The sequence below is a fragment of the Eleutherodactylus coqui genome, chromosome 2 (genome assembly GCF_035609145.1).
Source record: "Eleutherodactylus coqui strain aEleCoq1 chromosome 2, aEleCoq1.hap1, whole genome shotgun sequence".
NCBI classification, from domain to species: Eukaryota; Metazoa; Chordata; class Amphibia; order Anura; family Eleutherodactylidae; genus Eleutherodactylus; species Eleutherodactylus coqui.
The window spans coordinates 23,981,542-24,003,770 of record NC_089838.1 but is presented as its reverse complement, the minus strand read 5'-3'; the positions used below and the strand labels follow the sequence as shown (position 1 = coordinate 24,003,770).

The 22,229-nt window shown below is 44.6% G+C and overlaps 1 protein-coding gene across 1 annotated transcript in view; it reads left to right on the top strand.

The window, feature by feature from the left end:
- BLTP3B (bridge-like lipid transfer protein family member 3B) overlaps positions 1 to 22,229 on the top strand; it is an 89,661-nt gene that overhangs the window by 63,836 nt on the left and 3,596 nt on the right. The window contains exons 16-20 of the mRNA XM_066590486.1: positions 112 to 254; positions 2,493 to 2,643; positions 11,572 to 11,828; positions 15,182 to 15,290; positions 18,154 to 18,362. Coding sequence (XP_066446583.1) covers positions 112 to 254; positions 2,493 to 2,643; positions 11,572 to 11,828; positions 15,182 to 15,290; positions 18,154 to 18,362 — 869 coding nt within the window. The remainder of the gene's footprint in view (positions 1 to 111; positions 255 to 2,492; positions 2,644 to 11,571; positions 11,829 to 15,181; positions 15,291 to 18,153; positions 18,363 to 22,229) is intronic.

Genomic DNA, 22,229 nt, shown 5'->3' with positions numbered 1-22,229 from the left:
CCGTATTCAGAAGCCTCTCAGGTGCTGCTAGAGGGTAACTTTTTTTATGCCCAGTGTGGCGCACATGACTTCACTACAGATGGCTAACTATACAAGTTTTCTTTCTCCTAGGCTTGGAAGACTTCTCCTCCTTGAATTATCAGTCTACAGTAGACACGGCCAGCGTGGAGCTGAGGAACGAGGATTACTGCGTGTCATCGCCAGATGCAGTTAGCGCGGTGGATGAAAGTACACAGGACTCCAGACAAGATGTGGTAATTCTATACAGATCCGCCTCTCCAACTGCTGCATACTGCCACTCTACATTTCCAACAACATGCATAGTCTCTTAACTACATCAGGGCAGCTTTATCAAAACGTCTGCAATGACTAAAGTAAAGTTGTCGCCCATGGCATCCAAATTCTAGCTCTATCTTTAGAGGTTATTGGCTGGGGATTGCTTCAAATGTAACAGCAAATTTTAATTTTGATCATTCTGTTGTGCATAACCAATCTAGAGAGAAACTGTTGCAGGTACAGGGTGCCTTAACATTGGGGGACTTGTGCCATAATCTATCACATATGAGCTACTAGCTTAACATGCAAAAATTAGGAAAAAAATACACTGTCCTACTAAAAGTAATTGGACATCTGAGCAAGAATCAAAAGTATTCTTTATTTCCATGTGTTAATACCTAGTGGGGCTCCTTGGGCCCTAATGACATCGGATACTCTACGTTGCATACTTTCTACTAACGTCCGATACACTTCAGCCGGTATTTCCCTCCATTCATCCTGCAAACATCTGCTCACTTTTCTCAAAGAAAAATGACCCAGTTTGTCCCACAGATGTTCAGTAGGGCTCAGATCGGGACTCAGTGCAGACCATTCCAATCATGGAATATCCATACCTTCAAAACAATGTAAAATAGTGTTGGACTTGTGACACGGCACGGTGTCTTGTTGGAAGTATGGCCGACCATTCCCAGAGTATTGTCACATTGTTGCCAGCACATTATTGTCTAGAACAGTGATGGTGAACCTTTTAGAGACCAAGTGCCCAAACTGCAACCCAAAACCCACTTATTCATTGCAAAGTGCCAACATGTCAGGGGGCGGAGCTTATCACAACATATTATTTTACCTCCATCGTTCTAAAAAGGTCAGGGCCATTTCAACGCCTTGCGTTTTTTCCTAGTTGGAGCGCTGGAGTTCCATTGGTGCATGTTTTGACTGGAAATCAGTGGCGTATCCACAGCTGATTTCATACTGTGCAGCGTTCCCCCCCCCCCCCCCCTCACCTCCTCTGAAGGCTTCCCTGTAATCAGGCTCCCCGACTTCAGGCTGCTAGGAACCAGTAGTGGCCTCACCTGACCAGTCTACTGGGAACCGAAAGCTAGGGAGCGCTTATAGAGCGAAGCATTTGGAGTAGGTGAGGGGGAGCGCCACATAGTATGAAATTGGCTGCGACTACGTGGCTGATTTCCAGGAAAAATCCGCACCAATGGTGAGAGTTTTTGGGATGTGGAAATGCTGTTTAATTTGCCCCGGAAACTTCAGCTATGGGTAAATATGCCCTAAGTCTGCTCGAGGTATGCTGCTGCATGCAGAGTGGCCTGAGTAGTAATGGTGACCCTCCTACAGTGGCGTCAATAGTTACAGTGGCCCCCTATATTGGCCTCAGTAGTAATAGTGTCCCCCTGAGACAGATATACTTAATATACTTACCTCCTCCTTGTCATCGAATTGCCACTGCTTCTCTTCTTGGTACAGATGTGTGTGCGCCTGGACTCCTCCTGCGGAATAAAGGAGGAGAGGTCAATGGAGAAATATCCCGTCAGTGTGTGCACCCGGAATTGGCGCCACTAATAGTGCCCTGACTGGTAATAACTAAAGTGGTGAGCAGCCGTCAGCATGTGCGTGCCAACAGAGAGTGCTCTGCGTGCCCTCCTGGCACGCGTGCCATAGGTTCGTCACCACGTGTCTAGAATGTCAGGGTATAGACTAAGACCATGCCATGTAAAACATCCCCATACTATAATGGAAACTCTGTCATACTAAACTGTAAGTTGGCACAACACACTCAGGCAGAAGGTGTTTCCCAGCATCCTCCACACCCAGGTACGTCCATCTAATTTCAAAATGGAATAGTATGATTCGTCACGCCATAGAACGTTCTTCCACTGCTCAACTGTCCAATAACCATGCTGTTTGTAGGTGGTCCAATGCATCTTTTTTGAGAGAATTTAACAGACGTTTGCAGGATGAACGGAGGGATACACCAGCTGAAGTGTATCAGGTGTTAGTAGATCGTATGTCACAGATAGTATCCAATGTCATTAGGGCCAAAGGAGACCCAACTAAGTATTAACATATGCAAATAAATACTGCTTTTGATTCTTGCTCAGGTATCCAATTACATTTGATAGGTTATTGTATTGCAGTTTTCACATGTGCATCCAGGATCCATTAACAAGCCCCCCCCCCCCCCCCCTTTATTCTCTTCTGCACAGATGTCCGTGGTAGTATTTAAAATCATCGGTATTAATGGCGCGATTGACATCAAAGGAGAAGATGTCATTGCTGGTCTTCAGATTAACCAAGTGATACCAAAACAGCTAGGGAATGTTGGTGTCTGGCAATACCTCAACAGCCGGAACATGAGTAAGTAATGTCTTCCCTTATATATTTACTACAGAGGGGTTCTCCTTGAAAACTACCTGTTTCACTTCTTCCCAAAGAAGGGATGGGTGGGGGTAGGCAAGGCATGCCATAGTTCTTGCAAAGTGCTATGTTTTGCTTCTGCTTCTAAGCCCATAGCACTACTACGGTATTAGTGTATCTTGACGCCACCAGGAAGTCCTGGTGGAGTCAAGACTGACGGGGGTGACGCCCCCTGTACCTGATTGGCTGAATATCAGGCTACTAAATAGGCCCTGGAAGCCCACTAAAATAAGTGGTAACATGCTTTTCTGCGACCCGTCGTGCAAACGGGCAGGCTGCCTAACAGTTGGAGCACAGAGGCTAAATAGTCTTGAAGCGCTTACTACTGAGCCGGCATCGGCGCTTCACAAGTGGCACCCACACGCGATATGAGTTGAACAGAGCTGCGGCAGCAGAGAGGCGACAGGACCAGGGGGAAAGATATTATGCGCAGGCCACAGAGTGCAGAAACACACAACGCCCACCTTCCACCCCCACCTGATGTGGGTTTCCCTGCGGCGGACCACAAGCACAGAGGGCCACAGCTATCAGCAATGGAGCGCCCGGCACGGATGTCACATTAACGGCGGTGGAGCACAGCCGCTGAGGACTGCAGCAGTGAGTGCGGAAGCAGGGCACACGGACCTCAGACAGGGGGACATGAGCCTTTAAGTGCAGCGCTGTAGCCCGCAGCGCAGACGGGGGAGGTGGGCATCGCGAGTGAGGAGCAGACACGGAGGGGTGGAGGGAACAGAACATAGCCTATTTCGCTGAGCCCCGACGCCTTCTGCCACTAATCCAGGGTACTAGCACCTTCAGCTCTTGAGCCAATCCAAAGCTAGGGGTGTGAGAGGGGTGTTCCTCCTGTCAAACCCCTAGCTTCAGGTGGCGTCAAAATACACTAATACCCACTACTACTACAATTATGCTCTCTACCTGCATCTTTTCAATGTAGTGCTTTTGTCTCCACTGGAATCCATAAGCTAAAAAGTGGCACATAAGCACCACAAATCGTGGCGGAGAGGGCATATTGTGGTTTGTTAAAAAAAAAAAAAGGATATGCCCACTTTTAAAATAATTTTATACCTATTTCACTACTTATGTGGTACTGCTAGTGTTATACTGCAGAGCTGCACTCATTATTCTGCTGGTAGAGTCACTGTGTACATACATTACTTATCCTGTACTGCTCAAGAGTTACTTCCTGTAATATACTCCTATATTATTATTCTACTGGTGCAGTTACTGTGAGATGTGTGTAGCAGCTGTGATGTGTTTAGCTCGTAGAGCATTGTCTAAGGCCCAATGTCCAAGGGCGGATTTGATTATCAGAATCCGCATTGGGTCACCCACACAGAAGATCCACAATTCAAAGTGCCCATAGGGAAGCATTGGCATCCACAACTGAATTCAAGCATGCGGATTTGATTTGCGGAATATTTGGTGCGGAAAACAAATCGCACACGCTCCATTTCAGTGCGGATTCCGTGCGGACAGGCTCAATAGAAGTCAATGGATGCGGACAATCCGCAGCGCATCCGCAAATACAGTTGCGGATGCGCTCCGGATTGGAAGACTGGAATCAGTTAGGGAGGTGGGGTTGCAGATTTTTTTTCTGCGTGGATGAACCGCCTTACATCCGCTATTTCCCGCATAAGGTTTCCGCAGGTCTTTTGCAGCAGAAATCCGCATGCAGAATCCGATCGGCCCCGTGGACATGAGGCCTAAACAGGAAACCATTGTATCTGCTTCTCAGCTGAGCGCAGGGCTGTTTTTTTTAACAGGTTTTCTGCCTTCCTAATGTAAAGAAGAATGTTCTTATTCACTGAAGTCAGCAGAGATCTTGAAAACGGTGCTGAATTCCAACACAATAGGGCAGATTTACTATTGAAAATTTACTAGTTTTTAGGACAAATAGAAGGACACCTGTCAGCATTGTTGGGTGTAGTAAGTAGAACCCAGCGCTGGAGTCAGGAGCTACAGCTGGACCCAAACCTTATTCAGACATCGCTCTTGGTAAACTCATTCCTAAATAATCAGAGTTGAATCATTTCCTGCGCCGCATGTAAATAATGCAGACAGATCCGGTGGGCCAGACCGTCTCTGGTGGCTGGTGTATTATCCAGTAGGCCCACCCCTCTCTTCCCCTATGATGTGGATGATGTACTAAACGCCATCCATGGAGTGCTGCAAGATCACACTCTTGCACCATGATATAGCTGACCGGCGCATGCGCAGATCTGTCCCTGTTATGAGAAGGTTTGCAGTGTACATCTGTGCATGCACTGGGCAGCTAAATCGCAGCACAAGTGCGAGAGTGGCGGGTTTATGGGAAAGTCCAGCAGAGAGGTTCCTGCATACGGTAACTTACATGTTGCGCAGGAAATGTTCAAAAAGTGATTATTCAGCGTTTATTTAGAGCAAGGTAAATACATTTTGGAAAAGGTTGTAGCTCCTGATTCTAGTTCTGTGCTTTATTTATGCACCATGCTAAACAGAGGTGACGGGTTTTCTTTAAAGGGCTCCTGTCACGTCCCCATAGTACCATAAACTAAGTGATGGTGCAGTTAGGGGAGGCGGCAGGGAGCAGGGGGATGTATTTTTTTAATACTTAGTTAATTTATAACAAGTTCTCTTTTAAGCCGGAAAACTCTTACACGTTTTGCGCATTTTAATTTTTTCAACGTGTCTAAAAGGGGGTGTGGCTTTGTGAAATGGGGGGCATGGCCTGGATGTAACACAAATTATGCCAAATTTTCACACAAATTTTTGTTGTAAAATCTGGCGTAAACTAGGCCAACTAATACAGTCGGACTAATCCATCTGGGACGGGGACTATTAATATTGGGAGTACAGTAGGAGGCATCTTCACGAGGGGAAGGGCTAAATCTTCCTAAAGGAGGACTCCCCTTAGATGCTTGTGGGTACCTTCCAAGCAGTAACACAGTGTCGTAAATCCCAGAGAGGAACTGCAGGTTTTTGTTTTTTTTAGGAATTATGGCTTTATAAAACCAATTGCCTTAAATTAATCTGTAAAGACACAAGTGCCTCAAGCACACATCGAGGGGGATTATGGAGAACACAACATATTTACAGCCATCTGCCAAGAGAAGCGGAGAGCTCTACAACGGCGAGCACATTCTATTCCACATATATGCCCGTATTTACTTCTTGTACATACAGTATACCATGATAAATGGGTAACCATAGCTAATTAGGCTTCGTAGTTGACAATGTTGTTCTTGGGTCAGGCTTCTGGTCATATGGTTACATTGTAGACCATAGGGCTCACAAATCATCATCATTGTTGTATTGCGGTATCTTAGAACCACCAGAGAAAACGACCCAAAAGTTCCATCCTTCAGAATTACAAATGAAGCCGACTTGCAAATGGTCTTGATTTTCTAAATGTTGTACAATGTGTATACAGTTCCAATGCAGGCCTGTGTGTCTCCATGGTTACAGAGAAATCCTGTGTTGTCTGATCCTGCAGTCATGTGTTACACTACTTCCTCTGCCCATTCATCTTGACGACCTACAGACAGTAGAAAAAGTGGCAGATGGGAGTAACACAACTACCAGAATGCCTACTGTCTATAACGATTGGAGCTGTATACAGTAAGCGGTAGAATATTTTTAATAAAAACTGTTTTTTTGTGTTTTTTTTTTCATGTGGGTTAAATGTTTTAACTCGGTTTAATACCAGTACGAAGTGCTAAGCAGGACGGCGGTCCAGGCAGAGCGACCAAAGAAATGCAAAAATTAAATGTGTGGAGGATGCTATAACAGTACGTTGCAGGTTGCATGCAGTTAGCATGAGCCACTGTACTATTGTAGTGCAGTGATGGTGTAGGCTCAAGGGCTATGCCCGCACCATCATTTGCGGGTACTATCTGTATTATTATATACAGCTGGCACCCATCACAATTAGGTGGGATCATAGAGAACACTGATACCAGTTGTGTTTAATGCCTTAACAGAGGACGGTGGTTTCCTTTGTCAGCCCACTGGCCCCATAGTGATTTGATCATGCATGATGTGCAGAGGGGGTGCGGTTGCGATGACACCAGGCTTTCCGGCCTGCAGTGTCTGTAAAATCTACTGCAGTAGGCATAATACACTGCAGTACAAAAGTATTACAGTGTGTTATACGAACGATCAGAGGATTGCATGTTCAAGGCTTGCAATTACCAACCCTGGCCACGGTCATGGAATGGTCCGCTACTGGTTCCTTATACACTAACAGTGATCACCAGTGATTCTGCGTAGCAGACCCCGCTAGTCAACTATTGATGACCTACCCTGTATATAGGACATCAATAATAAAGTCCCAGAGGATCTCTTTTAAGATCTGTATGTTTTCAACTGCATTGCCCAACCAAAAATACAAGTAAATATAGATGACATATTTTTGACCTCTGTAATTGAACATGCTACATACTTCAATTACGGTAATAAAATATGTAAACTGATGTATTTGCTAATATTGGGTTAAAATCTGGATGTAATACAGGCATCAAATACAAGTACTGTAAACCCTAAGGAAAAAAAAAAAATCTGTTAGGGCAGTGTTCATTGTGTAGTATAAGTGATCATCTTGGTACTGACCACTTGGTGGCACTGTTCTACTAGATTCAAAAGGCTAGAGCAAACTGGAGGAATCGTCTCAGTATAGGTCTAGAGCAATATTTCCCAACTCCAGTCCTCAGGGACCACCAACAGGTCACGTTTTCAGGATATTCTATAGTAAGAATACTTATGGCAATGTCTGAGGCACTGATAATAATTACATCACCTGTGTAACACTGAGGAAATCCTGAAAACATGACGGTGAGGACTGAAGTTGGGAAACGCTGCTCTAGAGGTGAAGCGCGATTTCTTAATGGTATGTGAGCCATCTGCCCTTCCCTAACCCTAGATGATAGGAAGTGTTCAATGAGAGCTCCTAATATCATCTGCTTCTTCCTTGCACACAAAAAAATCATTGCCAATTGACATTTAGGCTTGGGCTATACAGCCGCAATGTGATCATATTGCAAAATGACAATCACAAGAAATCCACCAAATCTGTTGGATTCCTTGCATCTGTCGTGGCAACGTGCAGCATTCACTTACATTGCATGCAATGCTGTGACATGTGCTGCACTCAGTTGCCATGTAGTCCTTTCCTTACTGGAGAATGAAATCTGGAGGAAGTTACCTTTTAGGGCCCTTGCAGAGGGCTGTATTCACGTTGTATGGCGCCCATGGACTGCTATTGGCCTATACTGTACATCCATATGCTTTAAACTTCTGACATGGATTCCATATGCTTTCATTCCCCATGGATTCATATTGAATCGATGAGGGAAAAAAAGTCTTTTAGCTTACATGCTAAATTACTGTGGTATTCTACCCTGGAGGTATTCATTCTGCATAGTATGTTATGCCCCTCCTCTCGTTTCTCCTGGACTACCTCCAGAATCTTTAGACACCTTATGGGGGGTCACAAAATCACTGTACCTTGGAACGACTAGATAAAACTATCCCAAACTCCGATCCTTCCAAATAAAACATGAGGCAACTTTGCATATAATTTTAATGTAAAAATTCACCCTTTTTATGGACATTTGCGTAAATTCCACCTATTTGCCTTCTGGTATTGCACTGTTGACAAGTATGGAATCTTTGTCTTGCCGTACAGCTGTTACTGCATGTATGAGACCATAACCTTGTGAATCCTGTACTTGCAGCACCATTGGTCGGAAGCACATCCACTCTTGAATAGAGGAGGAGCGGACCAGAGATTGTTTTCGGCTATCCGCCTCCATTCACAGTGAACATGCGGTTGTTCAGAAATAAATGACTGCCTGTTACACAGATCGATCGTTGTTGGGTTTTTTTTCCCCTTCTCTTGTCATTCAGTCGCTGGCAGTGTTTAAAGTGAACACTTCAGTTTCACATGATACAGCGATAAACTGAATAATGATCGTTCCATGTAACAGGACCCTTACTCTTTCCCTCCTTTTTGTGATGATTCATGGCTACAATTCTATTTATTTTCTTAAGTGTTAAATGTGCAGCAGTCAGGCATGCATCAGAATTGGACTGGAGATTATGGCTATGGAGTACCCAAAGAAAAGCCAAGAAGCAGCCTCTTGGAACGGGCTCTTTTTTTCTTCTTGACACTCATATCCAACAGGACAAGAGGATATCTTGCAGATATTCTGGATTGTGGTGTTCATGGATCCTTGCATGTTGCAATAAGGAATGTACTGGGAGATGGAAAACTTAATTTCCTCTTCTGCCGTTTTCACTCCATGGACGTAATAGTTCCTCTTCTGTTCAAACCTGTCTCTTTATATGGGTCCTATTTTACGTAGGCCGAGAATCAACGCTGATTAATAAAGCGTGCCAATTGGTGGTGGTTTACTGCCATTCACAAACAGAAGATCGCTGGTATGGGGATGAAGGATCGTTAATATCATTTGTCCCAGTACAACTATTGTTGGTTGGCTTCACATCTAATACAAAAAAGTCTACAGACTTTACCTTGCACCACACTTTGACCCCTTAGTGTGACCTTTGGTGGATGATCTTGGTGTCATTAGATTTGTGATATCCTCACCACCACCACCATAAAATCATAAAATTTGAATTTGATACTAGTGATCTGTCAGGCCAGGTCAAAGTTCCTATGTTAAGTCTAGTTTTGCTGTTGTGCTTCAGCCAGAATCAAGCGTTGTTAAGCAACTTTCATTTCAAGTGTCTACCGGGGTGATTTTGTCCCCAAAACGTGAAATGGACCAAGCCGTGGACAGAGAAAAATTCTAGCCGAATCCTCGGCTCAACAACGTAGCAAACATCGGGTCAATCTAGTCTTCCTAAAAAATGTGATCAGCCAATGACTGACTGTTTTCTTGTCCATGAGCTGATTGGGGGCATATTTACACAACCTGATGATGGCGCAAACAAGCATTCAGGCGAACGTTCTTGCTTGACCATCAGGACTTGTAAAAAGCCCTTGAGAGAAGTTCTTTGATATCCTTTTTTTATACTTTCCACTAAAGCAGGAAGTTGGATAAATGGACATATGGAGATAAACTAAGATAGAGGAATTTGGATGCATAGGTACCGTTTATGAAAACTAAATATAGCAGGCATATGTTCCAAATTCTGTCATCACTGGTGTTAATTTCTCCCTTATATGATATACGAAAGATACCGTTTGTAATTGATCCCATTGCCTAGCAATGAGATTCACCAGATTTCTTTGTAGTAGTCTGTTTATGAAGGCCATAGAGAGAACCAATCGGCCAGTACGATTTTCACCTACAGCACCCCCCCTTCCCCCCCTTTGTTTTTTCAACAACTTTGCATGGTCAAGGTAATCGGGAGACCCTAGGACTTTAGTACTTTTCAGTTAGCCTGGTGGAACTAGAAAAGTGGTAGAGAAGTTGGAGATATGGTTGGTATAGGTTATGGCCACAAATAATTCCTGCTCGCACGGTTAGGGATCTATAATGGTAGTGTAGTAGAGTTAGAAACGTGGTAGAGTTCTGATAGTCAGGAGGGTACTCGGGCAATATAGGCTTCAGTAACTGTGATGTAGCAAAGTTGGATTTGGTGGTACAGGAGGGTAATTGGGCAGTATTCAAGTCACATCAAGGTAGTATAAGTTAAAAGGAGTTGTCCCAGGAAATTTACTATCCTCAGGATAGGTCATCAATAGTTGATCGACGAGGGTCCACCCCTCGGAATCCCCACAACTAATTTCAATGAGAGCTGTGCCTGCAGCGCGAAACTGGGACCACTACAATATGGATAGTACTAAGTGCTTCCAGTGCCATCCATAGTGCTAGTGGGTGATGCAGTCAGCTGATTGATGGGAATTCTGAGTGGAGCTTCTGCTCCGACTCTTGTATAATGTGGTGCTCAGACTTTACACTTGATCAACTGATCACCTGGGGTCCTGAGTGTCAGACGACCGCCGATTTAATATTGATGACCCATGCTCAGGATAGGTCATCAATAGTTGAAGTCCCAGACAAACTCTTTAAAGGGGTTCTGACATGAATAATTTTTTTATGCTTTAGCAGCCATTGTTCCCTGGTCTGCCTAATGGACCCAGGGAACCCATGCTTTAATGGCTGCTAAAGCATAAAAACTAATACTTACCTTGTCTCCTGTTGTTGTTGACATCGGGGGGGTTCATCTCCCGGCAGGCGCTGTTCTTCTGCTTCTTCCTCCACGAGCCGCGCCGCTCCGGGATCGCGCGCATACGCAGTAGAGAGTTGCCCTCTGACAGGAGTCAGGACGGGCCGCGTCTCCACTGCGCACGCACAGAATCTCGGAGTTCAGCCGGGACGGACGGGCCGCCCACAGCAAGCACTGCTTGTGACTTGCTTGCTGTGGGCGGCCCGTCCGTTCACCTCGGAAGTGGCTGACGGACGGAGCAGAGCAGGAAGCGGTCATTTTGACCACTTCTGCTCTGCTTCTACAAGCCACAGAAGAAGATGCCGGCTAGAGGGGACATGCCTGGCGATCGGTCCTGGCCAGGCAAGGTGAGTAAAAAAATTTTGTGTGTGTGTCAGAACCCCTTTAAGTATAAACTCAATAGAAAACAAAACCAGGTTAGGGAAAGCAAACAACTAAAACTGGCACCAAATAAAGCGCCTAGTAGTCTGACTGCTGAGATGGTCGTTTGCTCGGTACATACGCTGCTCGATATCCATGTCAACCCTACACAGACATTCATTGCAGCAGCTGGCAAAGAGAGACCATGCTGCATCACGGTAGAGTATGTTATATATAAGAGTCTTTATGTGGATGTCAGAATGCAAATGTGGAGCAATCTGCTATATTTAGGTCAACAAGAGCAGATGTTGATATTTCTATGTCCTCAAACAGATGCTGATCAAAAGTCATCGGTGGAGCACAGAAAGTCATGTCCGGAGATCAGCCTGAGACTGGAGACCGGTCCTAGTGCTAAGCGCTATTCTCTACTTGCTGCTGAAAATGGTTTCCTCCAGTGCCAAGTGACAGATTTTAGCTCCGAGTTCTTAACCTCCACCCTTGCGAATATCCATCACTTCATAGATGACGATGCAGTTGCAGAAGTTATGCCAATGAAGATAAGAGTTCAGAAGGCAAAGCTACACTTACAGGTTAGTATTTAAACAGTTACAAGACAAAGTAAGTGACCCCATTGGAATTATTGGATTTCTGCATTGGTTACTGCGGTCTGATTTGTTCTTTTAGTCACATTTTAGACCAATACAACCTCATTAATAGCACACAGAATTGTACCATTTCAAGTCTGTTTTTGAGCACCTTGAGTAATCATCCAAAGTGCATGGAGGGAATGTTAGTGAACCCTTGAATTTTAATAAGCTGCTTTATCCCCCTTTAGCAACAATCCCCTCCACCAAATGTTTTCTGTAGCTGCATAGATTTCACAATGTTGAGTAGGACATGGGCAAACGTCAATGCATACATTGTGTTTTCTTACCATACAACCACATCAATGGGACCTCTGCGTACTGTCCTCATCATGTCCATATAGTCTTCTACATATATAGCCATGGCCCATGATTACTAAGTATGGTGGTAGAATTTCCGCAGTTATATAGGGTTTTGCTTAATTTGGAGAAAAGCTATCCCAAGGTCACTTCCATCAATGATGAACTGACCACCATTGGTTCCAATGCTGAAACACCTGGTGATCAACTATGAGCACAAAGTAAGGAAGCTGCTTACTTTTCAGGTCTGCATATCTGAGGGGGTACTGGTTCTCATTGAAGAGACCCAGTGGGTGTATGGAGATTTATTATGATGCTCCATGGGGAAAAGTATGCATAGTAGCTCATGTCAGCCAAAACCAGAGACCCCTCTAAAAGGAAGAACGGCCCAACTGTGATGTACCTCCTCCAGCCGCGACAGTCTGTCTTTATATACTCAATCCTCTTTTGGTGGAGTTTCTTGTATGAGCTAATTTGCATTCTGCATATCTGAAGAATCATGAGGCATTCATTGACTACGATGGATACCTACCTAATACTAAGAACTCTTCATAGTAATTCTCTTCTCTAGCCAATAGTACTGAGCGGAAAGGTATCATGGGAAGGTTATGGCCAATGTGGATTGCATTGCTATAACTGGGTCTTTATGATCATCCAAGGGAAGTTTTGGGCAGTAAGAAGCATCTTGCTTAATTCTTGCTCTTGCAAGGATGAAGGATATTGGATGAAAAATGACTTTACAACTTCACCACATGCAGAAACCCATTATCTTACATTGCCCAATATCTATGAAACCCTGGGGATTCCCAAAGCTCCCAATACTGCGTCTGCAGAAAATATTCATACATGAATCACCACTAATAATGGCTCCTTGTATTACTCTATAAATGTTTATTACACTATAAATTATAGATTAAGTGTGGTCTAATCCCAGGCGCTGCTCACCACTGGCCCTTCCCTCTATGTGTATGTATTATTAACCATAAAATGGAGATAAATAGGCAAAATAAAGAATACAATAAAAAGACAGAACAAAACTGGATACGTTTCAGTCTCCTGCAATTTCTAAGCATCTGCTTGCATTTTTCATAGGTCTGGCCGTGCCCAGTTGTGGATTTGGTATACTAATCCCGCAGGCTGTTCTTTAAACTCGTGCCCCTCCCTACAGATTTTGGCTGGATTCACACGAACGTATATCGGCTCGGTTTTCACGCCGAGCCGATATACGTCATCCTTATCTGCAGGGTGGGAGGATGGAAGAGCCAGGAGCAGGAACTGAGCTCCCACCCCCTCTTCGCCCCTCTGCACTATTTACAATGAAAGGAGGTGGGACGGGGGCGGGGGCTAAGTTCCCCGCGAATTAGCCCCGCCCCCTTCCTGCCTCTCCCCATTGCAAATAGTGCAGAGGGGCAGAGAGGGGGCGGGAGCTCAGTTCCTGCTCCTGGCTCTTCCAGCCCCCCCCCCCCTGCAGATGAGGACGATGTATATCAGCTCGGCTTCAAAACCGAGCCGATATACCTTCGTGTGAATCCGCAGCACTTTTGTGCAGGTGTGACACGTAGATTTTGTTGCTGATTTGGCTGCGGATTTTGCAAAGAGTGAAAGCCACTGCTTTTACACGACATAATAAAAAGTTCCCCGCATAGTCATATATTCGGAACTATATCCATATCTTCTAAACCTCTGGTTATGGCTATTTTGCGCCCCACATACACCCTATTTTGCTCTAACTATATAACCTTATGTATACCCACCTGCATATATAGTGTGTAGCCGCCATATATTCTTGGTCCCCCCCCCCTTCTCCTCCCCATTTCTGCTGTCGCCAGACTTCTTACATGAGGAGATTAGAAGCTGCAACTCATCCAGGATGGAGTAAGGCAGAAGACCACATTCCCTCTCTCCCTGCTACTTCCCTCTCTCCTTACATTGTGTGCTGCCCACTACAGTGCATCCAGTGGCTTCAGCTATTGCAGATGTTCTTATGATGATTGGCAATGTAGGTAACCATGAGCCACCCGAATTGCCCACGTTATAATCCACAGCTGCTTGTGACTTTTGAAGCCCTATATCCACTACTACAGATGTATGTTTAAAGGAGCTTTCCATACAAATACAGTACTACTGATGGCCTATGCTCAGTATAGGTCATCACTAGGTTTATTGGCTGGGGTCCACCGCTCGGGACCTTGACCAATCAGCTGACCAGGTGTCAGCGCCACAATCTATAGCGGTCAGAGCATCAGCTGCTGCTCTGACTTCTGTGTTTTGGCCAGCACTGGTAATAGTAGGTACAGCTTTTATTAAAATCAATGACTGCTGCACCAATAATTACAAATCTTGGCCACTACACAGGAGTCAGAGCCAACTGTTTCTGCTCTGTACCCCTGTACATGATCAGCTGGGGTCCCGAGAGGTGGCCCCCTGCCAATTAACTATTAATGGCCTCCAGTGAAGAATGGCCTATGCATGAAGATATCACTCTACAAGTCTATAGGAAAGTGTGCACTCTGCCCTCAAAGAGACCTCTCTTTGTGCCCAGCGCGATCTTGATCAGCGGACACTGTGGGTAGCTGGGAATGGGTGAGCATAAACATTCCATCACCCGACTCCCCACCACCTACTTAGTTTATGGTGCTGTTCTGACCAGACAAATTGCCTTTAAGATAAGATAACTTTCGAAGAAAGTTGTCAGTCCAGTTAATTGTTGCTATATCTGTTGTAGTTATGCGTTCTATCCGGAGTGTGGTGCCTTATGGGGCTACAAAGAGCTTCCAAACAATGAATGTAAGTGCGACTATTGGAGCGCATTGAATCCCAGTGATTAGTGCATGAGAGGAAATCAATCGATTATACATAACATATTCACTCCTGGTACCTTTTTAGTGATGCGTATATCAGTCCTCCTATGCAGACAGCTACTCGGCACAAGCTTGCCGTTGCCATGTTTTATGATGGCGCAGTGACTTACGGCTTTTCTTTTTTCCCCCAACCTTTAGGATGATAGCCCCAGGAATAACAATAGTGACCCAGAACCGGAGCCAATTGTCCTTAATATTCAGAATCTCTTAATTGAGAGGTATGATGATGGATCCTTTTGTATCAAAGGTAAGCACAAATGCTCCTTGTTTGTCTAAGTCATGTATGAAATGCAGCACCACCCTTATCCATGGGCCGAGTCTGGTATTGCAGCATTCAAGTGATTTGAAGTTGAGCTGCAATACCTGACACAACCATTGATAAGAGTGGTGCTGTTTTGTGCCAGAAACCAACTTTTTTCTTATTTTTTTTTTGTCTAATTTTGCCCAACTAGGTTACAGCTGAGAGTTTGGATACATTGATAGAAATTCTAAAGGGCCTCATTTATCAAAAATGGCTAACAGTAAGGCTTCTTTCACACGAGCGCATATCGGCTGTCTGTTTTCACAGCCGGCCAATATACGCTACGTTGTTAGTTACAGATTTGGTGAACGGGCGCACAAATCAGACGTTTGTGCGCCCGTTCATATGGCCTGATGAGCCTGGTGTAAATGCGCTGAGCTCACCAGGCCATCGCCCACTTCCCCTCTCTCCCCATCGCAGGCTCACCTCTCTTCCTTGTTCCATGCAATGGGAGGGGGGCGGGTGGGGCAGAGCTAAGCAGCGGTCTGCCCTGCCTCCTCCCATTGATGGCTATGGACAAGGAGCAGGGAGAGGGCAGGCACTTAGCTCCGCCCCTTGCCTATAGCATCAATGGTAGGAGGCAGGGTGGACCAACGCTTGGATCCGCCCCATCCCACCCCCTCCCATTGCACAGAACGAGAGGGGAGAAAGACAGCTGAGCCTGCACGGGTGGGGGGAGAAGAGAGAAAGGGAGTTTAGAAGCAATGCTGCTAAACTTCCTCCCAACTGCGGACGCTGCCATGGGCTCCCATAGGAGCCCGTGCAGCGGCTGGACGTATTCTGGTCAAAATATAGTTCCAGAACTATGTTTTGGCTCCGACGTAAAAACGCTCGGTGCTATATTGGCTTGGCCGGGCGTCTTTACGTCTCACAAATATGCCCATAGGATCTGATGCATTGGAATCCATTGCATCAGATCACAGTGCATATAGGCCGGCCGTGAATCGCCGGCCAATATGCGCTCATGTGAAAGAAGCCTAAGACTGTCTTCGCTACCTATAGCAACCAATGAGAGATCAGCTTTCATTTTACCAGAGCTGTTTATGAAATGAAAGTTGAGCTTTGGTAAGTGAGGCCATATGTACTGAATTAAGAACAAATTACACAGAAAAGGATCTTTAGTTTTCTATGTTTCGTATTGTAGCCAGGCATGAAATAGTCAGTTTCCATTTCCACTGTTTTGTATTTTATTACCTTAATTGATCACTCTTCCGATTGTTTTTGGTTTTTATACCAGGTGGCACTGAACCACGAGCGAGAACCTCGCACTTGTCGTTCAGTTGTTTGCCTGTGTTTAACCCATTTTAGGACCGAGCACTGTAAATCTACGGCGCTTGGTCCTGGGTTTAAATCCCAGCCAATAGTAAAAATGTGGCAGGGGATTAAAGCCCCTGCTTCTGCATTCAAGCAGCAGGTTGGGTTGTCAGCTGTTAGTCACAGCCAAGAAGCCAAAGGAGAAGGGAGAATTGTTTTTTAACCACTTCTGCCTTCTCCTTCCCTGGTACATAGCGCTCAATGAACGCTATGTACTAAGAAGTGGAAGTATTTCTTCCACTATGTGAGCCGGCGGTCACGTGACAGCTGCAGGATCCTAGCAGACCCAGATCAGCTGTATAAGTGACTATTGTCATTACAGAGGGATGTGTTTCTATGTAACTGGGGTTCCTATGGACGCTCCAGCTACAGTGGAAAAGTGTCAAAAAAAAAAAAAGCGCATGAGAATGTCCCCCAGAGATCTTATATGATGTCATGGGGGACATAAATGTTAAAAAAAAAAAAAAAATTCTTGGTGGCTTTTTACCCCCAATAAAACTAAAAAACAGAAAACTGCGAAAAAGAGATTAAAAAAAATAGCCATATATGTCATGGGGAAGAAAAACGCAGCAAAAATAATTTTGGTAACTAAAGGAAAAAAATGGTTCAGTAAAACCACCACATGGGTAAATTGCCTAAATAGTGTCTGGTCCTTAAGGTACAAAACAGCCTGGTCCTTAAAGGGTTAAACTGAATAATTATCACTCAGTTTCGTTCGTTTGGATGATAATAGACTGCACTCGCCTTCCCAGGACAGGTCCTTCTACTAGGTAGTGATAAATGTTTTATTCCTGGGGGATCTAACTGCAGGAACCCCTAGGGCTGATGAGTGATGCACCCTGGGTGAATGGAGTGGGAATACCCTCAGCTATCTCAGGCAGTCTTATAGAAGTGAGTAGAGCGGGGGTCATGCATGGGCATCGCCTCTCCATTCAGCTGGAGGACTGTGGGTGCCCTGTCCTTGTGACATCTGGAGGTTCCAGCCATTGACCCTTACGTGATCATACATTTATCACTTGTCCTGTAGATGAATATTTTTGCTGGGAATGATCCCTTTAACATTTTAAAGGGGTCTCTATTGGTAAACGTATTAATTGGTACCAAATTTGCATTTTTCTGCATCAGAAATCCACAGTAACTTACATTACAATACAAGTGAACTCCCCCCCCCCCCTAAATCTGCACAAAAATCCGTGCCCACTATGGATTTTCCAATCCACAGCATGCTCATACTTGTGCAGAAAACTTGTGGATTGCCAGCGACTATTTTCACCATTTTGCAATGCAGTCAGGTGACATCCACAGATTTATAAGCTTTACATGTAAAATAAGCTACATTTGCCACAGCTTTGTTTCAGTCAAATTCCCCTTCTCCCCCGGACATGCCCTCGATATGTAGGCTGGTGAATTGTCGCCAAGTCGTCTTGACACCTAATATCTATATATGAAGACTTTTTATTAAGACATTTCTAACATCCTTTTCTTTCATTTAAAGGTAATCCAGACTCCAGCACTGACAGCAGTGTCATTCACAAGGAATTACATGAGATCCCTCCAGTAAACTCTGACAGTACCAGACGTACACAGCACAGAAGTACCGCTACAATATGCACACAGACACTTTGTGACAGCCCCGCACCCCCTGAGCCGCTGGATGTAGAAAGGAGCCACGATAGGAAAATGCCAGTGATTAATATGGAGCAGGTACGTTACTTCTATCCGTTGCTGGAAGGGTTGAGCTCTGATGTGTTAATCATAGTCTTAGACTCTGACCTTGGGATCACCTTGAAAGTGACGCTCTGATTATCCAGCTTCTTTGTGATGTAAAGCTCTCAGTTCAGTGGGGATCAGTCCATCTCAAGCAAGAGATTACTGCATGTGTAGAATGGTGAAGAGGACATATGCAGACACCGCTCCATAGAGGGCGCCACAGTTCTAGATGTAGTTGCAGGTGCGAAATATGATTCCAGTTATGGCTAGACTGAACATACAATGTGTTACTAAATGTACTCTGAATGGGCCACCGTCGCTAGTGGGGTGCCACAGGGTTTAGTATTAGGCCCCATACTGTTCAATATATTTATCAATGACCTGATAGAGGGGCTGCACAGCAAAATATCAATATTTGCAGATGACACTAAATTATACAATATATAATCAATGCAACGGAGGACAATGTGCGGCTACAAACGGACCGAGATAAGCCGGGGGCTTGGGCAGAAAAATGGCAAATGAAGTTCAATATTGATAAATGTAAGGTTATGGACATGGGCAGAAGAAACGGACGTCACCAATATACACTAAATGGGGTACAGCTAGGGAAAAGTGATATGGAAAAAGACCTGGGGGTACTAGTGGACTATAGACTTAACAGGAGCAATCAATGCCAGTCAGCTGCTGCAAAAGCTAATGAAGTCTTGGGGATGCATTAAAAGAGGTATAGGGGCGAAGGACAAGAACATTATCCTCCCACTATATAAGGCACTTGTAAGGCCTCACATGGAATACTGCGCACAGTTCTGGTCACTGGTGCTCAGGAAAGATGTTAGTGCTGGAGGGGGTTCAAAGAAGAGCGACTAAACTAATACATGAAATGACGGGACTGGAATACCCAGAGAGGCATCAAAATTGGGGTTATTTACCCTGGAAAAAAGACGGCTGAGGGGCGACCAAATAACTATGTATAAATACATGAGGGGACAATACAAGGATCTCTCCCAGGATCTGTTTACACCCAGGACTACGACTGTAACTAGAGGGCATCCGCTACTTCTAGAGGAAAGCAGGTTTCATCACCAACACAGAAAGGGGTTCTTTACTGTAAGAGCAGTTAGACAGTGGAACTCTCTGCCTGAGGACGTGGTGATGGCAAAATCCATAGAGGAGTTTAAAAGGGGACTTGATGTCTTTCTAGAGCGGAAGGATATTATAGGTTATAAATCTTAGGTTAATTGTTAATCCGGTTATACAGGCAGGTAGGAACTATTAGGGGTTGATCCAGGGATTAGTCTGATTGCCATTAGGGAGTTGGGAAGGAATTTTCCCCCAAAAAGACTAATTGGCTTCTGCCTCTTGAGGTTTTTTGCCTTCCTCTGGATCAACAACACAAGAGGATAAACAGGCTGGACTAGATGGGCATTGTCTTCATTCGGTCTTACATACTATGTTACTATATTACAACAAAAAAATATGACAAGAACATACAACAGTATTTAATTGGATTCAATGCAAACCGATTACTAACACATTCAATTAAGGCTATAACTCAGTCTATACCCTGCGGATGAGATGTCCTTAATATTGTGCACGCAATATATAATAATCACAGTCTGTAAATGGTTTACCCTGGCCAGGGGTAAATAGCTCTAGAGATGCTAGTTGAAAATAGGAGTCTCTGTAGTAACTTGTAGGAACTTGGGCTAACCCAATGACTAAATCCGCTACCTGAAATATGCAGTCACTGTCTCCTGAACAAATTGTTAGCACAGGACCTTTGGGGAGGCTGTACAGTGATGAAGTCAAAACAATCCGTTGTACCGATAAAAAGCCTGGGTGATGCCATCCACGATTACACACCAACAGAACTTGAATATCCGGATACTGACTGTCGATCTATCTGCTTTTGCTGGTGTGTTCTCCTGGTGACAGCTTGGTGCTTGTGGTCGGTGATTGCAGCTGATTTTTCAGACCTTTCTCTGACACATGTACTGCAACAGCTAGGTAGCGCCACTCCAAGAATTAGTCGGTCTCTCAGCTCTCTCCCAGCTCTTCAGTGCCTGGGCCAGCTCATTCCTCACAAGACTCTCTGTTCACACTATCACATTATCCTTTGTGTTTTTATGACTATTCTTAGTCTGTGTCATTAGGCTGTTGCTGCAAAGGGCAGGACCTAGGATTTACTTACATGCAGCAAATTTGTTGCACTAACTTCTAAGACTGTCCCATTCACCAGAGCAGATCTTGCAGAAAACCAAGAACATTTTACAAAGAAACAAAACGACTCTTTTAAGATGTACAGAAGAGATATTCATGCATTAAATTATACACTTAGGGTAGCTTCAGATGCTCCAATTCTGCTGCAGAGTTTGGGTGTGATGATTTTTTTTTTTTTTCCGTACTGTAAAGCCACAGCAAGTGATGACACGTTAATGGGAATCCGCATAGAACACTGTGAATGCAGTTGCTGAATCGATGCATATTTGTGGCAACATCCATAGCGTAAAGTTTCTAAAGTTTTTAGCTTAAAGGGGTTTTGTCATAAAAAAAAAAAAAAATTATCTAAACTTACCTATTCCTTCCCTGTCAGTCTCCTTATCACATCTTCTCCTGTTTGAGCTCCTGCAGTGCCCCAGGTCAGCTCACTGCAGGATGAGCCCAGCTTGTTATGAAGGCTGCTCATCACAAACTCCTTCCTGCTGGGTCAGTGAAGGTCACATCCCCGTGCTGTAGCTTCACTGCCTAGGAAGGAATTGTAATCTATTTCAGAGACAGCTTGCATGAGCAATCTCTGAAGAAGATAGGCAGTCCTCCTGCTGGCCTGTGATCTGTGACATAACGTACATTGGCAGACTGCCAACCTAATGTACATAACCTCACAGGAAGGAGAAGAATCAGGCAGCTGGAGGTGAAGTGACCCCCTGGACTGCAGGAGACAGGAGAAGATAAGGGAGGTGAAAATCTGGTAAGTAGACTGATGGGGCAGGAATAGATAAGTAGAGCATTTTTAGTGACAGAACCCCTTTAAGTTGATTTGATGTGGGACAACTGTTGTCCAAAAAGTCACACGATGGAGTGTAAGTAACAGTTGTTCCATGTAAACACTGCAACCAGCCAGTGACCAGCGAGAATTCGTGCACTAGTCGCTTCATTATTTCTCCCCTAAAATTAGTCGCTGCTTGATTAATTATCGTCTGATATAAATATGTAATTGTTGTCTTTCGACGACTAGCCAATAACTCTGCTGGGAAGTTTGTGCTTGTACTTGTGTGTGCCTCCCACCGAATGCTGATTGGCTCCTGACTTTTTTTTGTTAAACTTTGCCCTCCTACTTAATGCATATTGGCTCTCGAACAAACACAAATATGTCTAAGTGATCCTTAGCTGAACGGTCCCTGTGGGTCTTTGAAAGAACACTCACTGCTGCGGTCTTTGGTTGGGTTGGCCTTCGACGGAACACAGATGAATCAAGGCTTGAATGAAAAAAAGACCTCCTGCTGTGGTCACTATTGACTGCAGTGATCAAAGGGTTAAATGGCTGGGACTGGAGTTTTTGCCAATCCCGGCCCTTACAGCAGGAGCTAAGCTATTAGTAGGGAAGGCGTTTCAGGGCAGCACAGGATACCTTAATCTACAGCAGTGAAAATGGGCTCGTTAAGGGGTTAATGTAAAAGGTACGTTCTTCTCTTTTACATCCAGATTTGGCTTTTAATTCCGGTTTTATAGATCTACTCGCCGTATCTCGCTTCTCTTTTTCCTATTTCAGATAAAATGACTGCGCTTTAGGGAAATGTGTGATAAAAGAGACTAATAGAATGCAGAGTAATTGTAGATCAGACAAAAGTTAAAGGCAAG